This window comes from Aotus nancymaae, unplaced genomic scaffold (genome assembly GCF_030222135.1).
Source record: "Aotus nancymaae isolate 86718 unplaced genomic scaffold, 86718_ANA_hifiasm-v0.15.2.pri h1tg000088l, whole genome shotgun sequence".
Taxonomy (NCBI): domain Eukaryota; kingdom Metazoa; phylum Chordata; class Mammalia; order Primates; family Aotidae; genus Aotus; species Aotus nancymaae.
This window is the reverse complement of record NW_026988503.1, coordinates 12,383,420-12,406,516: the sequence shown is the minus strand read 5'-3', so window position 1 is coordinate 12,406,516 and position 23,097 is coordinate 12,383,420. Positions and strand designations below refer to the sequence as shown.

General features: G+C 36.1%; 1 protein-coding gene across 4 annotated transcripts in view; it reads right to left on the bottom strand.

Annotated features, from left to right (window-relative positions):
* The window catches only part of PIBF1 (progesterone immunomodulatory binding factor 1), a 233,138-nt gene that overhangs the window by 105,472 nt on the left and 104,569 nt on the right, over positions 1-23,097 (bottom strand). For 3 of the 4 annotated variants that reach the window (XM_012442862.3, XM_012442863.3, XM_012442866.2), the window contains exons 11-12: positions 18,808-18,973; positions 4,085-4,235 (exon numbers count right to left, since the gene is read on the bottom strand). In XM_012442862.3, the coding sequence (XP_012298285.1) occupies positions 4,085-4,235; positions 18,808-18,973 (317 nt within the window). The remainder of the gene's footprint in view (positions 1-4,084; positions 4,236-18,807; positions 18,974-23,097) is intronic. The other variant, XM_012442864.2, reaches the window with a different exon arrangement.

Here is a 23,097-nt window from a genome sequence, read left to right as displayed (position 1 = left end):
AAGGTCTCAATATGTTGCCCAGGCTGGAGTGCAGTGGCATGAACACGGTCACTGCAGCCTTAATGCTCAGGGCTCAGGTGATCCTCCCGTCTCACCCTCTGATGTAGCTGGCACCACCATGCCTGGTTCATTTTTAAATTTTTTCTAGAGAGGGGGTCTTGCCATGTTGTCCGGGCTTGCCTTAAACTTCTGGGCTGAAGCAATCATCCTGCCTTGGCCTCCCAAAGTTTTGGGGTTAAAGGTGTGAGCCACTGTGCCTGGCTCTGACATCTGGATACTAAATCAAACATTGTACTATGTGTTTATTACACACATATCCATCCCTGTTTCCATGAATCTGTTTTTTTTTTAATGCATTTCAAAGAAAGTTTCAGACATTTGCACACTTAACTCCTCAACAGTTTAACATGCAAATCATCAATTATAGTTCAGTATTTATTCAGTTCTTTTCTAAAAAATAAGATTTGTAACTGTCATCATGTATAAATTTTATTTAAGTCTATCATTCAACAAGTTTTGAAATGTATACACACATGTTGCACAAACCTTATCAACATATACAGAACATTTGAACACCCTGCAAAGTTCCATCATGTCACTTTTCTCAGTTAATTCTTGGTGACAATCATCTTTTAGAGACAACTACAGTTGTGATTTTCTTTTTAAAATACTTAAAATATTTTTTTTATCCCCTACCCCTTGATTTTTTTCATCATAGATTACTTCTGCCTCTTCAAGAACTTTATATCAATTTAATCATATAGTATGAACTTTTTCCAGAAAGGCTTCTTACACTCGGTATGTTTTTCAGATTCCTCCATGTTGGTAAGTCAATTGTTTCTTTTAAGTGAGGAGAAAATTCATTCTACTGCATGAATGCATAATGGTTTGATTAGCTATTTTCCTTTGAGATAAACACCTGGGCTGTTGTCAGTTTTTGGCTGTTACAAATAAATTTCCTATGAACATTCTAGTGGAAATCTTTTTAGGTGCATATGCTTTTTTCTCTCTTGGGTAAGCAAGGGAACTGTTTTCTTATTTTGGATACCATTTCTTTGTCAGATATAAAATTGTGGTTATTTGAGTCTGTGGCTTGGCTGTTTCTTAATGGTGTCTTTTGAAGAATGGAAATTTGAAATTTTGATGACATCTACTTTATCAGTTTTTCTTTTATGGTAATTACTTTCAAGGGCTATGTCAAAAAAAGTCTTAAGTACCCCAAGTTGCAAAGATACCCACATATTTTTTGTTACATATTTATAGTTTTAGCTATTCCATTTAGGTATCATCTCAGATTTATACTGGTATGTGGAATTTTATTTCCATAAAGATGTCCTATTTTTTAGCACCATTTACTAAACAAACTTTCCTTTCTCCATTTGTTTGCTTTGTTGCCTTTGTTAAAAATGAAATTGCTATTTAAGTATGGATCTATTTCTGGGTTTTCTAGTCTGTTTCATTTCTGTATTTGTCTTTTCTTAAGCCAGTACTATATTAGCCTGATACTGAAGCTTTACAGTAAGTCTTGAAAACAGGTAATGCAAATCTTTCAATTTGTTCTTTTTTTGTGGGGAAGAGAAGGTCACACTATGTTGCCCAGGCTGGAGTCCAGTGGGTATTCACAGGCATGATCATAGTACCCAACAGGCTTTAACGTCTAAGCTCAAGCAATCCTCCTGCCTCAGCCCCCTGAGTAGCTGGGACTATAGGAGTGCACCACCACAAAAGGCTTTAAGTTTTTTCCAAGATTGCTTTGGATATTCTAGTCCTTTGCATTCCATATGAATGAAATGCAAAAAAGCCTGCTGCCATTATGACTGAAAGAACACTGAACTGACAGAATTCACAATATATTTTGTGATTTTTGGAAGGGGGGGTTCCTTTAATTTATCTTAGCAATGTTCTCTAGGGTTTTTTGGCTTAAATTTATTCCTAAGTATTTTGTGTTTTTTGATGCTACTTACTTCTCTAATTGTTCACTTCTAGTATATTTTGGGTAATGACTTTATGTCCTGTTATATTCACTTATCAGTTTTAGTGTTTGTTTTCTAATCTGAAAATACATTATTATTCCTTTCTGATTTTTATGTATTTTATATCTTCTCTTATCCTATCTCACAGGTTAGGAATTCAAATACAGTGCTTAATAAAAGTCATATAAATCATGAAAATACGAATCCTTCTCTTACTCTCCCCCTTTATGGGAAAAGTACTCAATATTTCACCATCAAGTACAATTTTTAGCTGTTGGTTTTTATAAATGCCCTTTTTCAGATTGAGGAAGTTCCCTTCTATTCCTAATTTGTTTAGACAAAAGGACATATGCAAAGTTATGGAGAAAGAGTATGAAACTTTCAAAACAATAAAAGACATGGAGGGGAATGGCAAGATATGAAAAGTAGAAAGATAAACATGAGTCTAATCTAAAAATTCATGTAAAAAATTTGACTTTATTGTCTTAATGAAGACAATAAAAGTCATTAAAGCAGGCATATGAAAGGAAAATTTGAATTTTACAAAGATTACTTTGACTCCAGTGAAGAAACTGAAGATAAATTTAAAAGGTATTGCAGTCATCGAACACTGACCTTAGAAATGGGAAATAACACAATGATAGGAAAGAAATAAAAGTTTTTCTTACATTGCCCTACAAATAAAATATAGTCCTTACGTGAAAATGTACCTAAAATAATTAGAACCCTACCTAGATTCAAATTCAACCTCAACTGAAGTTTAAACCCATTTTTATAAGAATGCCATGGTTATATAACTTTTGAACACAAAAAATGACTGTAGCAAACATCAGAGCCAATGGCGAAATGTTAATTTAAAATATTTATTAATGTTAGGGATAAGACAGGAAGATAACATAACAAGAGAGAAAAAAGAAAAAAAGGAAGATAGAAATTAAAGATCAAAGGTTATAACACAAGACATCAAATGAATTTCTATTTGTACTTCAAGACTCATTCTAAGGCTGGGAACAGTGGTTCATGCCTGCAATCCCAGCATTGTAGGGTGAGACGAGTGGATCACCTGAAGTCCGAAGCTCGAGATCAGCCTGACCAACATGGAGAAACCCCATCTCTACTAAAAATACAAAATTAGCTGGGTGTGGTGGTGAATGCCTGTAATCCCAACTACTTGGAAGGGTGAGGCAGGAGAATCGCTTGAACCCGGGAGGCGGAGGTTGTGGTGAGCCCAAGATACTGTCACTGAACTCCAGCCTGGGCAAAAAGAGCAAAAGTCCATCCCCACTCCCCCTCAAAAATAAGACTCATTCCAGTGTCATCTCCCCTCTTAGATATTCCTCGCCTCCAAGTTGGGATTAATTAATAATGATCTCTTTTGTATTTCCACTGATACTAAATGATGCTTATAGCATTTACCTTGCGACTCTAATTATTTGTTATTATGTTCATCTCTCCCAGTAGATTAGACTAGAAACCCCTTGAGGCAGGAATTATTTCCATGAACTCCTAATCCCCAGTTCCTGACAGATGTAAATACCTAATAATTCTGGAGTAAGTGAATTAGATAAAAAATAAAAAAGATAAAAGCTATCATATTTAGCCTGTTCCTTTTTTGACTTCGATTTCTGTGATGAAGAGATGAACTAATATTTGAAATATAGAATTTAATTTAGAAATGGTAACCAATTATATTTTAACAAAATATACCAACGTAGTTTTATTCTTTTTCTTTTTGAGACAGAGTCTTGCTCTGTTGCCTGGGCTGGAGTGCAGTGGCAATGATTTAGGCTCAATGCAACCTCTGCCTCCCAGGTTCAAGCAATTCTCCTGCCTCAGCTTCTGGAGTAGTTGGGATTAGTGGCACCGACATTACACCTAGCTTTTTTTTTTTTTTTTTTTTTTGTATTTTTAGTAGAGACGGGGTTTCATCATGCTGGCCAGGCTGGTCTTGAACTCCTGATCTCAAGTGATTCGCCCACCTTGGCCTCCCAAAATGCTACAATTACAGGCATAAGCCACTGTGCCTGGTCACAAGGTGGTTTTAGAAATAATGTCAGGCTTCTTTTGTTGCCAGAAAAAAAACATTGTGCATGTGTGTGTAGGAGACTTACTTTCTGCAGTCTGCATTATTATTTCATCAAGTTCTTTTTCCAATTTCTCATAAATGTCTAGCCTTGCTTGATGCTCTGAGTTCTGTGCCTGAAGTTCAGTAATGCGTTTTTCAGAAGAGGCCTGGAGACCATAAAATTCTTTGGTTAAAACCTAATAATGAAAGAGAACAATTACAAAGGCAGAATTAATAGGTGCACAGTTAAGACAAAAACATGATGCAAAGGCATATATAAGGCTTTTTCTTCTTTTTATTATTTAAATATTAAGAGAAAGTAGCTCAATTAAGATGACTAATGAGGAAATTAAACTTATTTATTTATCTCTAAGGTAAATAATTCAATTGCTTTTAACTGAAAATTATGAAGTACCTTGTCCTTATTTTATAAGCTGAATAAAAAACAAATTTAAAATTAGGAATAATTACAGGAGTAATATTAGCATTTGCTTGTTAGAATTAAAAAAATACAATGTCATATTTACATAGAGGTCATTTATCTGGCAATCAAAGCTATTTGAGAGAGGCTTACAAAGCTGTTTGTAAAAACGATAAACTGACAATAAGTCCTTCAATTTTCCATCAGAGCTTACTGAATCTACTCTTACTATGATCTTAATAACATTTCTGGTTTTCTGAACAGTCATAAATTTAAAGCAGCAAATCAAAAGGTAAATGTGAAGTGCTGCTTGAGGCAGTATCAGAAAATGCCTTTTTGAAGAAAGTAAGTATTAAAACACAGTAAAACTGAGATGCAAAAGGCATGGAAATTGGAGTGATTTTGTATACAAGCAAAAAATCCTACACTCCAATGATAATTCATTGAAGGAAACTCCATGATGACAACAATGAATTAAAAAAAGAGATGCCTCTAGTGGTAAAGAAATGTTTTGATGCTTAAATTCCAATTATCTAGAATATTTCCTTACTATTACAGACTAAATTATAGAGTGGATTACATCTGCTTCCTAACACAGCATAAGTAATATACTGTTTCCTAAGAGGCAACAGACTACTACAGTGAAGAATATGGTTTGGAGACAGAAAGATTTGGATTTCAATATGGTTTTGACACTTATTAGCTGTGATCTTAGGTAATTACTTATTCTTTATAGGCCTACCTTAAAACATTGTTGAAAGAATTAAATGAGATGATAAATTTACAGTGCTTAGCTGAGTACGTAGAATATAGTAAGTATTGAAAAGTACTATTGCTACTGTAAGAAATATAATTATATGACAATTCTGTATGAAACAGTTCATACAAAGAGTTCCACTAATAGTAATTATCATGAATTCTCTACAATTAAACACTTTTAAAGACAACTATTTTCTCTAATGACATAAAGATCACCTTAAAAAATGTGTTTGACTGTGCTCGCTTTGGCAGCGCATATACTTAAAAAAAAAATGTGTATGATTATGGGCTGGGAGACCAGCCTGGCCAACATGGTGAAACCCTATCTCTACTAAAAATACAAAAATTAGTCGGAGTGTGATGGCAGATGCCTGTGGTCCCAGCTAGTGGGGAGGCTGGGGCAGAAGAATCTCTTGAACCCAGGAGGTGGAGGTTGCAGTGAGCCAAGGTTACTCCACTGCACTCCAGCCTGGGTGAAAGAGCAAAACTGTCTCAAGCCAAAAAAAAAAGGTATATGTTTTTTGTGATGTGAAAAAAGGGAAAAGGACCTATTTATAGTTCTTAATGAGCAGAAATTACAATGTAATTTTCCTTAACTCACTTCAGGTCATTCCTTCAATTTTCAGCAAAACTTTCCCCCAAAGTAAACAAAACATTATCCCTCACTCTCCACATAAATTCCTTTGGAGAGTGGAGAAGGAATAAAATGGGACAACATTTTTACGGTGATGTCCAGTGGCTCGGGTTGGGTCAGAGTAAACAAACTATGTGTTTTAGCATTATTTCTTCTTTATTCTTGTTTGTTGGGACTGTGTTATCTGGGGCTTACATGGATTTCATTACATTGGGATGTAATTTATTAAGAATCTCGTTGCTGATACCAATTTCACTGTCGAAAGAGAGCATCAGTAAAGGCAGTGTTAAATGACTATTCCCACTGCAGAGATGATACTTTTTCATTTGTACCCCACTTCTCCCAGCAAAAACACCACATAAAGAAAAACTGGAGAAATGATTAGAGATAAGGAATCAAAATGTTGAAGATGGGATATTTTATTATGTATTATTTTAAGAAGAGATTTAAAAAGTATTATGAGATAAAATTTTAAAAATCTCTTCATAACATGAAAGAGAGGTCCTGAGAAACTACTGATGTGGGATATATCCCAATACCTCTGGTACCCCATATTAGAGAATTTTCTGTTTCTGTGGATTTGTCTAAGTGGTTGTTATAAGTAAACCTATTACTGTTTCTGAAAAGCCAAAGAGAACTTGACTATTGGACCCATGGAATACTATAATATTAAATATATTTTTTCGTAAAAATCAATACATGAACATTTCAGTTTAAACATGGAAACATAAAATAAGCCAATTAGTTTTATGAATCCATTAAATGTCAAGTTCTTGCAGTAAAATTTTCCTTCCTTTGAATAATAGATTAACTGAATGATAATACAAAAATTAACTGCACGATAATACTATATTATAATTTTGCTTAAACAGAGACCAAATATATAAAGTCAATGTTTTGGGATCCTTTGCCAATTAATAATAAAGCAAAAATAAATCATCCCCAAGTTAACAGTTAATGAGAATATTGGAGTAAAAGCCCAAAAAAGTCCATTATCTTTTCCGTCATGAAATTATTTCTCTATAAATTAATTATAAATAAGAATTGTCTTAGAAATACTTTCCAGAATCCCCCCCCAAAACAAAAGACTCAAACAATGGTACTATATTATTCTCAATCAAACCATTTATTCATCAAGTATTTACTGAGGATTCATTATGAGAGAGGCACTGGTGACACAATGATACATGAATAACCCCTGTCTTCTCAAGGCTTCAGTTTAATAGAGGCACACGATGTTAAGAAATTCCCTCAAGCCTTACTTTTATCAACCAGAAACTTTAGAACCATACCATTTCTTAGAAAGGTGTTTTTCCATATAAGACCTTTAAACAAAGAGCATAATAATTACTAGCCACCTTCATCCAGAGAACAAGTGGACAGGTCTATTGCAAACTGCAAGTTGCAGTTTTTTGGAGGTTATAAAATCAATTTGGTTTGTAACAAGCTAAAGGCAATAAAATAGGATGTGTGGGTGAACCACCTGCAACAGATTATGACTCCGCAGCATTTTCCTGAAGAAAGTATATGAAAAAAGTTTTAAATACTGAACATTGATTTGCTTTTGTAGACAGACACCATCTACAAATTTGGCTTATGTCTTTTTAAACATACATATATATTTAATACACTTTTATGTTTTTCACTAAGGCTTTATTTTCTGAGACCCTTTAATTTCACTAATCAGAGTACTTATCAGAAGTGCAATCTTGCAGAGATTATAAATATTATTAAATATTGTGGTGGTTAAAATTATGGGATTTAAAGTGAGGTTGGTCAGGTGCTGAGGTCTAATCACAGTTTAGTCACTTACTAGTTGTGCGATATTAAATAATATAAGTTCTCTAGAATAAAAAGGTAGAAATAAAATATTAAAACGAGTCAAGGCTGATTTGTTAAAAACCCCTTAACTTTATGGTGTATTTCTGTGAAATCTTTTATTTTCACCTTATAAACTAAAAAAAAAAAAATCTAGCACATATAGCTGTGTAAAGGGATATTGTCGCCTAGTACTATAAGTGTATTTTCCATATTATGTGGTCTTAAAATATCAAATGAATACCATTAAAAAAGAAATATTTTGCTGGGCGCAGTGGCTCATGATTGTAATCCCAGCACTTTGGGAGGATGAGGCAGGTGGATCATCTGAGGTCAGGAGTTTGAAACCAGTCTGGCCAACATGGTGAAACCCCATCTCTACTAAAAATACAAACATTAGCTAGGTTTGGTGGCATGTGCCTATACTCCCAGTTATTTGAAAGGCTGAGGCACAAGAATCACTTGAACTTGGTAGGTGGAGGTTGTAGTGAACCGAGATGGCGCCACTGCACTCCAGCCAGGGTGATAAAGTGGGACTCTGTCTCAAAAAAAAAAGATAGAAATATTTTGGATAAATGACAAACATATGCAATACATGTATTTCCAGATGAAAGACAAACCAGTTGTATTTTGTGGTATTTATCATGTAATTGAATTGCATTACAAGTTGGGAGAAAATACTTTAATATCCGATTTTCAATTGAGAAAGGCTTCTACTTGAATAACTTTCAGTTTCTTTGCATTTTAGTTTCTGTTAATGACCTATAATTTCATATTTTTGTAATTGTAAAAGAAACTTTCATATGTAGAAAGGAAAACTGGAAGAGTAAAATGCTTGAGTTTATTAGTGGGCACACTATTGTGGGGTCTGAAAAGTGAAAAAAGATTATCTTTTATCCAACAAATAATTACCTTTTGGGAAAGGATATTTCATTTTCCTAGCATTTCCTAACTTTAACTAAAACAAAATTCTATAGCATCAAAACAATATTTTGAGGACTTCTATGAATTGAGCATAAATGGTTGTTTTATATGAGCCAAAGAGATTCTCTATAACATTTTGAAGCAGTTGCTATTATTATTATTCCCAAAGAAAATGAGTCATTTATCCACAGAGTGGTGAGTAACTGGGTTCAAATCTTAGGTCTGCTGAACCTAAAGCCCACAGGCCAATCCCTACCCAATACTGCTAGAAGAAATTCTATTTGGGTAGAAAAGAACTTCCGTTTTTTTTTTTTTTTTTAATAATAAAACTAAGGAGAAAAGTTTTCAAATCCTACCACTGCCCAACAGTAAGAAAGTGTAGAGCATGCAGTCCAATACTAGAGCTACTAGCTACATGCCACTAATTTTAGATTTAATTTAATTTAATTAAGAAGCTTGGTTCTGGCCGGGCGCAGTGGCTCAAGCCTGTAATCCCAGCACTTTGGGAGGCCGAGGTGGGTGGATCACGAGGTCAAGAGATCGAGACCATGCTGGTCAACATGGTGAAACCCCGTCTCTACTAAAAATACAAAAAATTAGCTGGGCATGGTGGCGTGTGCCTGTAATCCCAGCTACTCAGGAGGCTGAGGCAGGAGAATTGCCTGAACCCAGGAGGCGGAGGTTGCAGTGAGCCGAGATAGAGCCATTGCACTCCAGCCTGGGTAGTAAAAGCGAAACTCCGTCTCAAAAAAAAAAAAAAAGAAGCTTGGTTCCTAAATACCAAATAGCCACAAGAGCTAAATAGCCACACGTGGTGAGTGGGTACTGAACTGGATAGTGCAGATTAAAACATTTCCATCATTACGGGAAGCTCTATTCAAAGCTCTGTTCAAAATTCTTTGTTTCCTGAAGATAGGAATCATTTCTTAAAATTTTTGTGTGTAATCAGGCCCAGCACAGTGCTTACTGTCTAATAGAAGCTCAGTTAGAAAGTACTGCATACTATCAATTCAATTAACTATGTGCCAGGCTCTGGCTGAGACCTAGGAACATATTTTTAGAAAGGTCTTTGTCTAGTGGGGAGAATGAAGAAATAAAAATCACCCATAATCATACCATTTAGAAATAAACTTTAATATCTGGATATATTTGGCCAGGTGTGGTGGCTCACGCCTATAATCCTAGCACTTTGGGAGGCTGAGGCAGGGGGATCACTTGAGGTCTGGAGTTTGAAACCAGTCTGGCCAACATGGTGAAACCCCATCTCTACTAAAAATACAAAATGATTAGCTGGGTGTGGTGGCATACAGCAGTAATTTTAGCTAATTGGGAGGCTGAGGTGAGAGGACAGCTTAAACTGGGAAGGCAGAGGTTGCAGTGAGCCGAGATTGCAACACTGTACTCCTGCCTGGGAGACAGAGCGAGAGACTGTCTCAAAAAAAAAAAAAATTTCCTTCAAACGTTTTTCTATGTATACTGATGATTTTCACTGAACATGTAAACCACAGTCAAGACCATACTAATTTCATAACTTCATTCCATGTTTTTAATGAGCCTTTTCCCCAATTCCAAAATACCCAGAACATACAGTGCATGGACACAGCAAAATACACGATTTATAATATGCTAATTGAAAGCTTTATTTACTGTTGGAAATTTACTTCCAATTTTTACATAATAAATAATGCTGTGACATGTATCATTTATATAAACCTTTATATGTATCACTTACTATTTCCTTAGATAAGATTCCTTTAAGTAAAATTATGGGATCAGCTTTTTTTTCTTTCCATTTTATTTTGGGAGTTTACTTAATATTTAAAAGCCGAGGAAGGATTAATATCACACTCTCGGCATATTGCCTACTGAAGCAGAGACTATAGGCTCAGATGCCAACAATCAATTCTTTTTTTTTTTTCTTAAGCCATATGGCCATTGTTATTGGAGTACAGGTGGTACTTGGTTACATGAGTAAGTTCCTTAGTGGTCATTTGTGAGATCCTGGTGCACCCATCACAGAAGCAGTATATACTGCACCATATTTGCAGTCTTTATCCACTGCCCCCATCTCACTCTTCCCCTCAAGTCCCCAAAGTCCACTGTATCATTTGTGTCCTCATAGCTTAGCTCCCACATAACATGGAGAACATGCAATGTTTGGTTTTCCATTCCTGAGTTACTTCACTTAGAATAATAGCCTCCAATCTCCTGAGTTACTTCACTTATAGTAATAGTTTCCAGTCTCATCGAGGTTATTGCAAATGCTATTAATTCATCACTTCTTTTTATGGATGAGTAGTATTCCATCATAAATATACACACACACATATATACACACTGTGATAAATAGATATCAGTTTCTTTATCCACTAGATTGATGGGCATTTGGGTTGGTTCCACGATTTTGCAATTGTGAACTGTGCTGCTATAAACATGTGTGTGCAAGTATTTTTTCCTAAAAATGACTTCTTTTCCTCTGAGTAGATACCTAGTAGTGTGACTGCTGGGTCAAATGGTAGTTCTTTCAGTTCTTTAAAGAATATCCACACTGTTTTCCATAGCGACTGTACTAGTTTACATTCCCACCAGCAGTGTGGAAGTGTTCTGATTGCTGCATCCATACCAATATCTGTTTTTTTGGGGTTTTTTGAGAGGGGGTCTTGCTCTTGTTGCCCAGGCTGTAGTACAGTGGCATGATCTCAGCTCACTGCAACCTCTTCCTCCTGGGTTCCAGTTATTTTCCTACTTCAGCCTCCAGAGTAGCTGAGATTATAGGCACCTGCCACCATGCCCAGCTAATTTTAAAATTTTTAATAGATACTAGGTTTCACCATGTTGGCTTGGCTAATCTCGAACTGACCTCAGGTAATCTGCCCACCTTGGCCTCCCAAAATGCTGTGATTACAGCTGTGAGCCACCGCACCTGTTTACTGTTTTTTGATTCTTTGATTATGGCCAATTTTGCAGGAGTAAGGTTGTATCATATTGTGATTTTGATTTGCATTTTCCTAATCATTAGTGATGTTGAACATTTTTTCATATGTTTACTGGCCATTTGTATATCTTCTTTGAGAATTGTCTATTCATGTCAATAGCCCACTTTTTGATGGAATCGTTTTTCCTAACTCTGTGAAGAATGATGGTGGTATTTTGATGAGGGTTGCATTGAATTTGTAGATTGTTTTTGGCAGTATGGTCATTTTCACAATATTGATTCTACTCATCCATGAGCATGGGATGTGTTTCCATTTGTTTGTGTCATCTACGATTTCTTTCAGCAGTGTTTTGTAGCTTTCCTCACAAAGGTCTTTCAACTCCTTTGTTAGGCATATTCCTAAGTATTTTATTTTTTTTGCAGCTATCGTATAAGGAGTTGAGTTCTTGATTTGACTCTCCACTTGGTCACTGCTCGTGTACAGAAGAGCTACTGATTTGTGTATATTAATCTTGTATCTGGAGACTTTGCTGAATTGTTTTATCAGTTCTAGGAGCTTTCTGGAGGAGTCCTTAGGGTTTTCAAGGTAAACAATAATGATGTCAGCAAACAGGGACAGTTTGACTTCCTCTTTACTGATTTGGATGCCTTTATTTCTTCCTCATGTCTGATTGCTCTGGCTAGGACTTCCAGTACTATGTTGAAGAGCAGTGGTGAGAGAGAGTGGGCATCCTTGTCTTGTTCCTGTTCAACTTTTCTCCATTCAGCATTATGTGGGCTGTAGGTTTGTCATAGATGGCTTTTATTACATTCAGGTGTGTCCCTTGTATGCTGATTTTGCTGAGGGTTTTAATCATAAAGGGATGCTGGATTTTGTCGAATGCTTTTTCTGCATCTGTTGAGACGATCATGTAATTTTTGTTTGTAATTCTGTTTATGTGGTATATCACATTTATTAACTTGTGTACGTTATACCATCCCAGCATTTCTGATATGAAACCCACTTGGTCATGGTAGATTATCTTTTTGATATGTTGTTGGATTCAGTTAGCTAGTATTTTGCTAAAGATTTTAGCATCTATGTTAATCAAGGATATGGGTCTGTGGTTTTCTTTTTTGGTTGTGTCCTTTCCCAGTTTTGGTATTAGGGTGATGCTGGCTTCATAGAATGAATTAAGGGTTCCTTCTTTCTCTATTTTGTGGAATACTGTCAAAAGAGTTGGTACCAATTCTTTGAATGTCTGATGGAATTCTGCTGTGAATCCGTCTGCTTGTGGAATTTGTTTTTGGTAATTTTAAAATTACTGTTTTAATCTGGCTAATTGTTATTCGTCTGTTCACGGTATCTAATTCTTCCTGATTTAAGCAAGGAAGGTTGTATTTTTCCAGGAATTTATTGATCTCTTCTAGGTTTTCTAGTTTGTGTGCATAGTAGCCTTGAATGATCTTTTGTATTTCAGTGGTGTCTGTTGTAATATCTTCTGTTTTATTTCTCAGTCAGGTTATTTGGATTTTCTCTCTTCTTTTCTTGGTTAATCTTGCTAATGGTCTATCAATTTTATTTATCTTTTCAAAGAACCAGCTTTTTGCTTCATTTATCTTTTGTATTTCTTTTTTTGTTTCAATTTTGTTTAGTTCTGCTCTGATCTTGGTCATTTCCTTTCTTCTGCTAGCTTTGGGTTTGGTTTGGTCTTATTTCTCTAGTTCTTTGAGGTGTGACCTTAAGATGGTCTGTCTGTGCTTTCAGACTTTTTGATGTAGGTGTTTAGGGCTATGAACTTTCCTCTTAGCATTGCCTTAGCTGTATTCTAGAGGTTTTGATAGGTTGTGTCATTATTATCATTCAGTTCAAACAATTTTTTAATTTCCATCTTGATTTCATTTTTGACTCAATGCTCATTCAGGAGCAGGTTATTTAATTTCCATGTATTTGTGTGGTTTTGAAGGTTCTTTTTGGAGTTGATTTCCAGTTTATTCTACTGTAGTCTGAGAGAGTGCTTGATATAATTTCAGTTTTCTTAAATTTATTGAAGCTTGTTTTATGGCCTATCATATGGTCTATCTTGGAGGAAGTTCCATGCGCTGTTGAATAGAATGTGTATGCTGCCGTTGTTGGATGAAATGTTCTGTTTATATCTGTTAAGTCCATTTGTTCCAAGGTACAGTTTAAATCCATTGTTTCTTTGTTGACTTTCTGTCTTGATAACCTGTCTAGAGCTGTCAGTGGAGTACTGAATTCCCCCACTATTATTGTGTTGCTATCTCATTTCTTAGGTATATTAGCCATTGTTTTATAAACTTGGGAGCTCCAGTGTTAGGTGCATATGTTTAGGATTGTGATATTTTCCTGTCTGACAATTTTACCATTATATAATTTTACCATTATATAATGTCCCTCTTTGTCTCTTTTAACCACTGTTACTTTTTTCAAATTTTTTGCCTTTTTAAAAAAATTGTACTTTAGGTTCTGGGGTACATGTGCAGATCATGCAGGACTATTGCATTGGTACACACATGGCAAGGTGGTTTGCTGCCTCCATCCCCCTGTCACCTATATCTGGCATTTCTCCCCATGTTATCCCTCCCCAACCTCTCCACCCCCTGCTTTCCCTCACCTAGCACCCCTCAATAGACCCCAGTGTGTGACACTCCCCTCCCTGTGTCCATGTGTTCTCATTGTTCAACACCCGCCTATGAGTGAGAATATGCGGTGTTTGATTTTCTGTTCTTGTGTCAGTTTGCTGAGAATGATTAACCGCTGTTACTTTCAAGTTTGTTTTGTCTGATATAAGAATAGCTACCCTGCTTGCTTTTGGTGTCCATTTGCAAGAAATGCCTTTTTCCATCCCTGTAAGTTTATGTGAATCCTTTTCTGTTAGGTGTGTCCCCTGAAGGCAGCAGATAGTTGGTGAGTTCTTATTCTGCGGTTGTTATCTTTTAAGTGGAGCATTTAGGCCATTTATATCCAATGTTAGTATTGAAATGTGAGGCACCATTGCATTCATCATGCTCTTTGGTGCCTGTGTACTTTTTTCCTTGTTTTTGCTTTTTAATTTGTATTTTTTTTTTTTAGGTCCTGTGTGATTTATGCTCTAAACAGATTTTGTTCTGATACAGATTTAGAGCTCTTTTTAGTAGTTCTTGTAGTGGTGGCTTGGTAATGGCGAATTCGCTCAGTATTTGTCTGAAAATGACTGTATCTTTCCTTCATTTATGATGCTTAGTTTCGCTGGATACAAAATTCTTGGCTGAAAATTGTTTTGTTTGAGGAGGCTGAAGATAGGGCCCCACTCCCTTCCAGCTTGTAGGGTTTCTGTGGAGAAATCTGCTGTTAATCTGATAGGTTCTCCTTTATAGGTTACCTGGTGTTTCTGTCTCACAGCTCTTAAGATTCTTTCCTTTGTCTTAACTTTGGATAACCTGATGATGATATGCCTAGGCAAAAATCTTTTTGTGATGAATTCCCCAGGTGTTCTTTGTGCTTCTTGTATTTGCATGTCTAGGTCTCTAGCAAGGCCAGGGAAATTTTCCTCAATTATTCCCCCAAATATGTTTTCCAAGCTTTTTTTTCTGACCTCTGAACTTTTTATTGGCCTCCAGCTCCCCAAAGGGTCCCCTGCTTCTGCTGGCTTAATGTCTCAGAACTTTAGTGTCGTTGGTCTCATATACCACTTTGCCATCCACTATCTGGTGGGTGGTGGTCTTTTGGATGGTTTGCATGGAGTTGCTGCTGTCCAGGGCATCACCAAGCGTGAAGTCCTCGCCATCTTCCAGCAGGCGACAGTAGGTGGCCATCTCAGCCTCCAGCTTGACCTTGATGTTCAGCAGGGCTTTGTACTCCTGGGACTGGTGCTGTCCCTCTGCCCAGGTCTGTGCCAGCCCTGACTCCAGGTGCAGCAGGATCCCATTGAGCTGCTGCATCTGCAGGGTGTAGCAGGCCTCCACCTCCCCCAGGCTGTTCTCCAAGCTGATCTCATGGAGTCCAGGTCAATTTCCAAGGACTGGACCATACGTCTCAGCTCTGTGAGCGTCATCTCAGCTGCTCTAACCTCAGCGGACTGTGTGGTGACCACTGTGGTGCTCTCCTCAATCTGCTGGGCCCGGTACTTGTCCAGCTCCTCTCAGTTCTTCCGAGCTAGCTCGTCATATTGAACCGAGATGTCTACTGTGATCTTGGTGAGGTCCTGAGATTTGGGGGCATCTACCTCCACAGTCAACCCAGAGCTAGCAATCTGGGCTTGTAGGCCAGTATCTACAAGGATCTGAGCCCTCAGGTCCTTGATGGTCTTGAATAATGGCCCCAGTCTCTGACCTGGGATCCCTTCTTCTCCAGATGCTCCAGGATTTTGCTCTCCAGCTTCTAGTTCTCAGTCTCCAGGTTCCTCAATCTGTCCAGGTAGCAGGCCAGTCATTCAGGCTTTGTATGGTCTCCTTTTTGTTCTGGATGCCTCCCATTCCTGCCAGAGTCCCAGCCATCCCTGCAGCCAGGCCCCTGGCCCCCATGCTGCCCCAGAAACTGGTGGAGCGAGACACAGAGATGCAGGAACCAGAGCCCCTGGTGCCTGCACAGACGCTAGCCACGCTGCTGACCAGCGTGGCACTGTAGCTGGGCACCTGGACGGGAGTCCATGGACCGGTAGTTGGTGGAGAAGGTGAAGCGAGTGGTGAAGCTCATGCTGCCCAGGGAGGAGAGTGAGAGGACAGGACTCAGTCTTTACCGACGACCTTTTCAAGCTTTTAGAATTGTCTTCTTCCTCAGGAACACCAATTGTTCTTCGATTTGGTCGTTTAACATAATCCCAAACTTATTGGAGGCTTTGTTCATATTTTCTTATTGTTTTTCCTTTGTCTTTGTTGGATTGGGTTAATTTGAAGACCTTGTCTTTGAGCTCTGAATTTCTTTCTTCTACTTGTTCATTTCTATCTCTAAGACTTTTCAGAGAATTTCACATTTCTAAAAGCATGTCCAAAGTTTACAGAATTTTTGATTGTTTTTTCTTTAAGCTATTTCCTTGAATATTTCTCCCTTCACTTCTTGTATCGTTTTTTTGAATTTCCTTGTACTGGGCTTTGCCTTTCTCTGGTTCCTCCCTTATTAGCTTAATAACTAACCTCCTAAATTCAATTAAACCAGGGATTTCTTCTTGGTTTGGATCCACTGCTGGTGAACTAGTGTACTTTTTGGAAGGTGCAGACGAGCCTTGTTTTTATGAGGGTTGGTTTTCTGGTTCCTTTTCACTTGGGTAGGCTCCGTTGGAGGGAAGGTCAAGGGTTGAAGGCTGTTCAGATTCTTTTGTCCCATGAGGTGTTCCCCTGATGGTCTGTGGGTCATTTCAGGATTGCTGGTTTGTTCTTGAAGTCAACCTGGAGCTAAAATTCACAATCTGGATCAACTTTTTAAGGCCTTTAACATAGATTACTATAGTGTCCAGAAAGGCTGTTCCATTTTCTAACTCATGAGATTTCCCACTTAAGGGTCTTGCCAGCACTATAAAAACAACACACAGACCTATATAAAGGTAACAAAAAAGATTAAATATATATATATATATATATGTATATACATATATATATATATTATATATATATTTTTAATTTATTTAAAGACGGGGTTTCACCATGTTGGTCAGGCTGGTCTTGAACTCCTGACCTCAGGTGATCTACCTGCCTTGGCCTCCAAAGTGCTTGGATTACAGGTGTGAGCCACCATGCCCATCCTTAAATTTATATTTCTTTAATTATCAGTGAGAATTCACATTTTCATTTATTATTAGTAATTTGCATTTCTTTTCTTGGAAATGGTCCATTCCTTTTTTTCCACTTATTTATGCAGAAGGGGAAGGCATGTCCTCTTGATAAAATATCTTTTAAAATTAAGGACATAAGCCCTTGCTCATATTTAACACAAATATTTTTCCATTTCTATTTTGCCTTTAATATTATATTTTTAAAATAAATTCAGGTTTTATTTTTCCTATGATTTCTGTCCTTGCTTTCATCAGATTAACATATGTAAACATCAGATATAATTTCATCTGTATTTACTTTTTAAGTTTTTTTTTTGACAGAGTCTTGCTCTGTTGCCCAGGCTAGAGTGCAGTGGTGTGATCTCAGCTCACTGCAGCCTCAACCTCCTGGGCTCAAGCAATCCTCCCTACCTGAACCCCGAAGTAGCTGGGACTATAGGTGTGCACCAACACACCTGGCTAATTTTTACGGTTTTTTAGTAGAGGAGGGGTTTCACTATGTTGGCCATGCTGGTCTCGAACTTCTGATCTCAGGTGATCCACCCACTTCAGCCTCCCAAAGTGCCAGATTTACAGGCATGAGCCACTGCAACTGGCTCATCTGTATTTACTTCTAATATTTTTATATATATAGTGTGTCTGTGTAGCTATAAAAGTGTGTGTGTGTGTGTGCATACATCCATATATATATGTACACACACACACACACACACACACACACATATATATGTAGCTTAGTAATCCATCTGAGTTTAATTTTGCTATATGGTATGAGGTATTTTGCTATATGGTATGAGGTATTGATTCAACTACTTTCTCTAAATATTCAAATGATTATCACAGTATCATTTATTGTGCAACCCATACTTTCTCCACTGATTTGAAATATGACCTTTACCATGTATAAATTCTTAAATTTATGTAAATATGCTTCAGGGCTTTACATTTTATACCATTTGTGAACTAATTTTGTGTGCAGTTTAATTATTCTTGCCTCAGAACACACTTTAAAATGTGATAAATGTGATATATATTTCCATTACTTCTTTTTAAAAAGCATTTTTAAAATATTAACTATTCTCTATTTGTTTTTCCTTCCAGCAGCACTATAGAATTATTTTTAGTTAAAAAATATGCTGGCATTTGATTAGACATAAACATAGCATATTATCTGATGAAAACTGAAAAACTGTATACTTCATTCCCTCCCAGAAACATGGTGATTCATTTCATATATGTCAGTGAAGTTCTACAGTTTTCTTCATATAGATTCTGCACTGTTCTTATTAAAAATATTCCAAGTCATATATATTTTTGGTTGCCATTGTGAATGAGATCTTTTCTCACTTTTTTTGTTTCCCAACAATTCCAGTACTTTTCAGTATACATCTTTCTGAAATACATATTTCCTTGTGTTTATTCCGTGCAGGGTAGTGCCACATCCTATAGGAGAAATAAAACTCAATATAAATCTTGTACTTAGGGAGCTTAAATGCCATGCTAATGTTGAAAGAAAGGCTTGTACATGTACCTCCAATTTTTTCTGATATTTTTCACATTCCAGTTGACATTGTGTGAGATTTCTTGCCGTTTCCTCTTGTAGAAGTTGAACACGCTCACTTTCAAAAGATTTTAACTTACTTTGATGGAGAAATTCTGTTACTTTGCTTTCTGTACTAAGCTGTAGTTCTCTGTACCTGCAAGAAGCAGAATGGTTATGCCACTCTAAAGAAAGCAGCCTCAGTGACTTATTTAAACATAAACTTCTACATTTTCTACTCCCCCATATTTGTGCAGTTAATAGTTTATATTTATTCAGCAAAGCTTTTATAAATAATTTAGATAGGTATATGTATGAAAATATGTAATTCCAGTGAACATATCAATTAACTTTCACCATTCTACCCTTATTTTCATTCCTTCCACTCCAAAATATTTCCTATTATTTTGTACATTTAAAATAAAAAATGGCAAGAGCAAATTTCAGTTACATTGTTTAGGATGATTTAATTTCTATACTTTTCATAGGCCTTCTTAAATCCATGGCATTGTTTCTAAGCTTGCTATTTCATCCTAAGTCTAAATAATATCAGATGGAGACGAAAGCCATGAAATATGCACATTAAACTACAAATTCATGAAACACTTGTAAAATAAACTTAGTAAATATACATATACCTTGATATTACAAGAAAAAAAAGTAATGTGCAAACTGTGAAGATAAATACAGACCCACAAGTAGGTTATTACAACTCAGATAAGAAACATTCTCTTCATTCCACAGGTATAACTAGTAATAAAAAACATTTCCACTTAACATATAAATCACCACCTATTATAAATTAGAAAATACTTAAGGTTGACTGTATTCTAACAGAAAGCAAAATACAGACATACTATGTCTTTTCAGGGAGCTATTATGAACCCAGTATAATGCTAGATGTTATTAAAATTCATTTATTCAAATATTTACTGAGCTATTCAGTATGCTAGGTAATGCATATATATTGGTAGATAAAATATTGCTTTTTAAAAGAACAGTTTTCTGGGGAAAACAGGTAAATAAATATGAAAATTCAATGGAGTATGGTAAGTGCTTCAATAGTGTAATCTCTAGGTTCAAGTTCAATGGGAACATATATGAAGGAGACCTAACTCGGTTTGTGTAGTGTAAGGTGTGTGTGTGTGTGTGTGTGTGTGTGTGTGTGTGTGTGTAAGGCAGGAGGAGTTAAGGGGTGGGAAGTGTTCTAGGGAGAAGAAACGTGAGATATGTGCAAGGCAGGAAAGCAGAGAGCATAGTCTATTTTATCTGTGGTATCTCATTTAATCCTTATGACAGACCTGCTAGGTATATTGCAGATGAAGAACCTGAGGCTCAGAGAGGTCAAGTAATTTCTTTAACAGGAACACACTACTAGTACATTTCAGGTTGGGTCTCAAGCCCAATTTTATATTACACTTCACAGCAATAGTCTTTCTCCAATTACATAATATTCTTAGCTCATATTTCTGAGGTAAGATAAATTTTGAAATGCTTTTTAAAGGCTATTTCACTCCTGTAAGTGAAAATAACATTCAAAATATAATCAGAGAAGATGGGTATTACATATACACCATGGGCTACTTCACATCTGGCACTCTCATATTCAGATTGGTGGAAGTGTCATACAATGCACATTTCACATTCATATACAGTGAAGCTTTAAAGTGAATGTCAGTTTTTGTGATTAACTTTTTTGGAAAATCCTGGCAAAACTCTTTACAATTTTATTTAAAAATTTCTTTTTATATAGAAAAGCAAACCTGATAAATTTTTTGAGACATAATTCATATCCCATAAAATTCACTCTTTTAAAGTACACAAATCTGTGGTTTTTAGCTTATTTACAAAATTGCACATCATTATCTAATTAAAAACATTTTAATTACCTTAAAAAATCCCCATGTCCATTAGTCACTCCCCATTCTCCTCTTCATCCAGGCCTGACAACCACTGATCTACTTTTTGTCTCTAAAAGTTTGCTTACTCTGAACATTTCATATAAATGCAATCATATAACATGTGGCCTTCTGATGTTTTCAAGGTTAACTCATGCTGTAGCATGAATCAACATTTCATTCCTTTTTATGACTGAATAACATTCAATTGTATAACTATATCCCATTTTGCTTACCCATCATCAGTTGATGGACATTTGGGTTGTTTCTGATTTTGGGCTATGATGAATAATGCTACCATAAACACTTATGTACAAGTTTTTGTGTAAACATAAATTCATTTCTCTCGGTTATATACCTAGAAACAGAATTGCTATGTCATATGTCACTTTATTTTTAACTTTCTGAGAAACTGCCAAACTTTTTTTTTTTTTTTTGAGACAGAGTTTTGCTCTCGTTGCTCAGGCTGGAGTGTAACGGCGTGATCTCAGCTCACCACAAAGTCCATCTCCTAGGTTTAAGCGATTCTCCTGCCTCAGACTCCTGAGGAGCTGGGATTACAGGCATGTGCCACCACACCCGGCTAACTTTTGTATTTTTTTTTTGTAGAGACAGGGTTTCTCCATGTTGGTCAGGCTAGTCTTGAACTCCTGACCTCAGGTGATCCAACTGCCGCAGCCTCCCAAAGTTCTGGGATTACAGGTGTGAGCCACCATGCCTGGCCAAAACTGCCAAACATGTTTCCAACATGGTTGCACCATTTTACATTCCCATCAGCAATAATGAAGGTGCCAATCTCTCCACATTCTTAACAACACTTACCATTGTCTGCCACACATTGATTATTCATCCTAGTGTGTGTGAAGTGGTAAAAAAAAAAAAACCTTTTACTAAAAACAATTTATTAATTTGAGGCAAGTTGTTTTATAAATATAAATGCATTAAATGTGTGAAATCAATACTTTGTGAGACTAGAACACACAGAGACCACATTATAAAATAAATTCTGTTCCTTGACATGTATAGGTTAAAAAAAAAAGCTAAAAAAATTCTGGATAAGTAATTTAGAATGGTATTAATCTTTAAGATTATTTATTTTAAAAAGATTAAACTGCAAATTTTGCCTTTTATGGATTCAGGATATTGTTGCTTCGGATATCAATGCCAACTACAAATAGGTAATTAAAGACTTAGTTTTTAGCATCACATATTTTTATTCATTACATGGTACCTGAAAATTATTTTTTCTTTATATTGAAAAGTTAAACAGTAAACAATATTTAGATATTTAGAATACGGAAAATTTAACAGAAGTTAAACATAATAAACCATTTGGTGATAATGAGAATTATCTCCTAGAAATCTGAATATAGTAAGTTTCATAAATTGAAGCTTCATAAAAAGAATTCTAAAGGACTAGTCTATTCACATGTTGTTTACATAATTGAAAGAATCTGCCTCAAATATTATGCCTGTGTAATTATTTTAATTTGTTAAACTGAAATGTGAAAACGTTGAACAAATATACCTACAAAAGTATCTCCAGCAGTGAGGAACTGATGATGCCCAGAAGCTAGTTTCGGGTAACTCCCACTTAACTTGTTTTGCTAATATAACCCAGCACATTTTACTTTGTTGACTCAGACTTCTCATCTCATACTCTCAATCTGAACATCTTAATTGAGGTAAGTCAGTATTATTCATACATTAACAACTTCATGTTTGATATTCTAATTTATTAGCAAAGTAACCTTAAGAGGTCAAATTTTCCACACAGAATCTCCACCTATCCTCACAACCATCTGATCCCCAGGCCCAAAATTTGGCTCCATTTGTCTTTATGCTACATTTGTAACTGGGTTTTTAGTTTTCATAAGACCCACCAATGTATCACATACTACTTTAAAAGTAACAGAAAGGACTAGAACTAACAGTTTTCTCTAAAGGAATAGACACTGCAACAGCAATTCTAGGGTTGGAAGCACGGGGAGAAAAAAAAATGCTAAAAGGTGAAAATCAGCTATTTTACAGGGAGCTACAAACAAAGTAACCCATAAGAAGTGCTCTCAGGCTAGGATGAATTAAACTACCAGTAGCAGGACATGTTCTATGATGCTGAGAAGTAACCACAGGAGAGACATCAATGTTACACTTGTGTCTCAGGATTAGAAAAACTTATTTGGTAATAAAAGCACTGGATAAAACATCAAATAACAGGTTTTCATAACAAAATTTATATTGGCAATCTTTACATATAGACTACAAGGGAAGTTTTACTTGTTACACTCTGATATATTAAGCTATACATGAATATGGTTTATTCCCAACTCTTAATAACAAGGCCATCATTGAGTAATAGTAGTAAGGTGAAAAACCCATATTT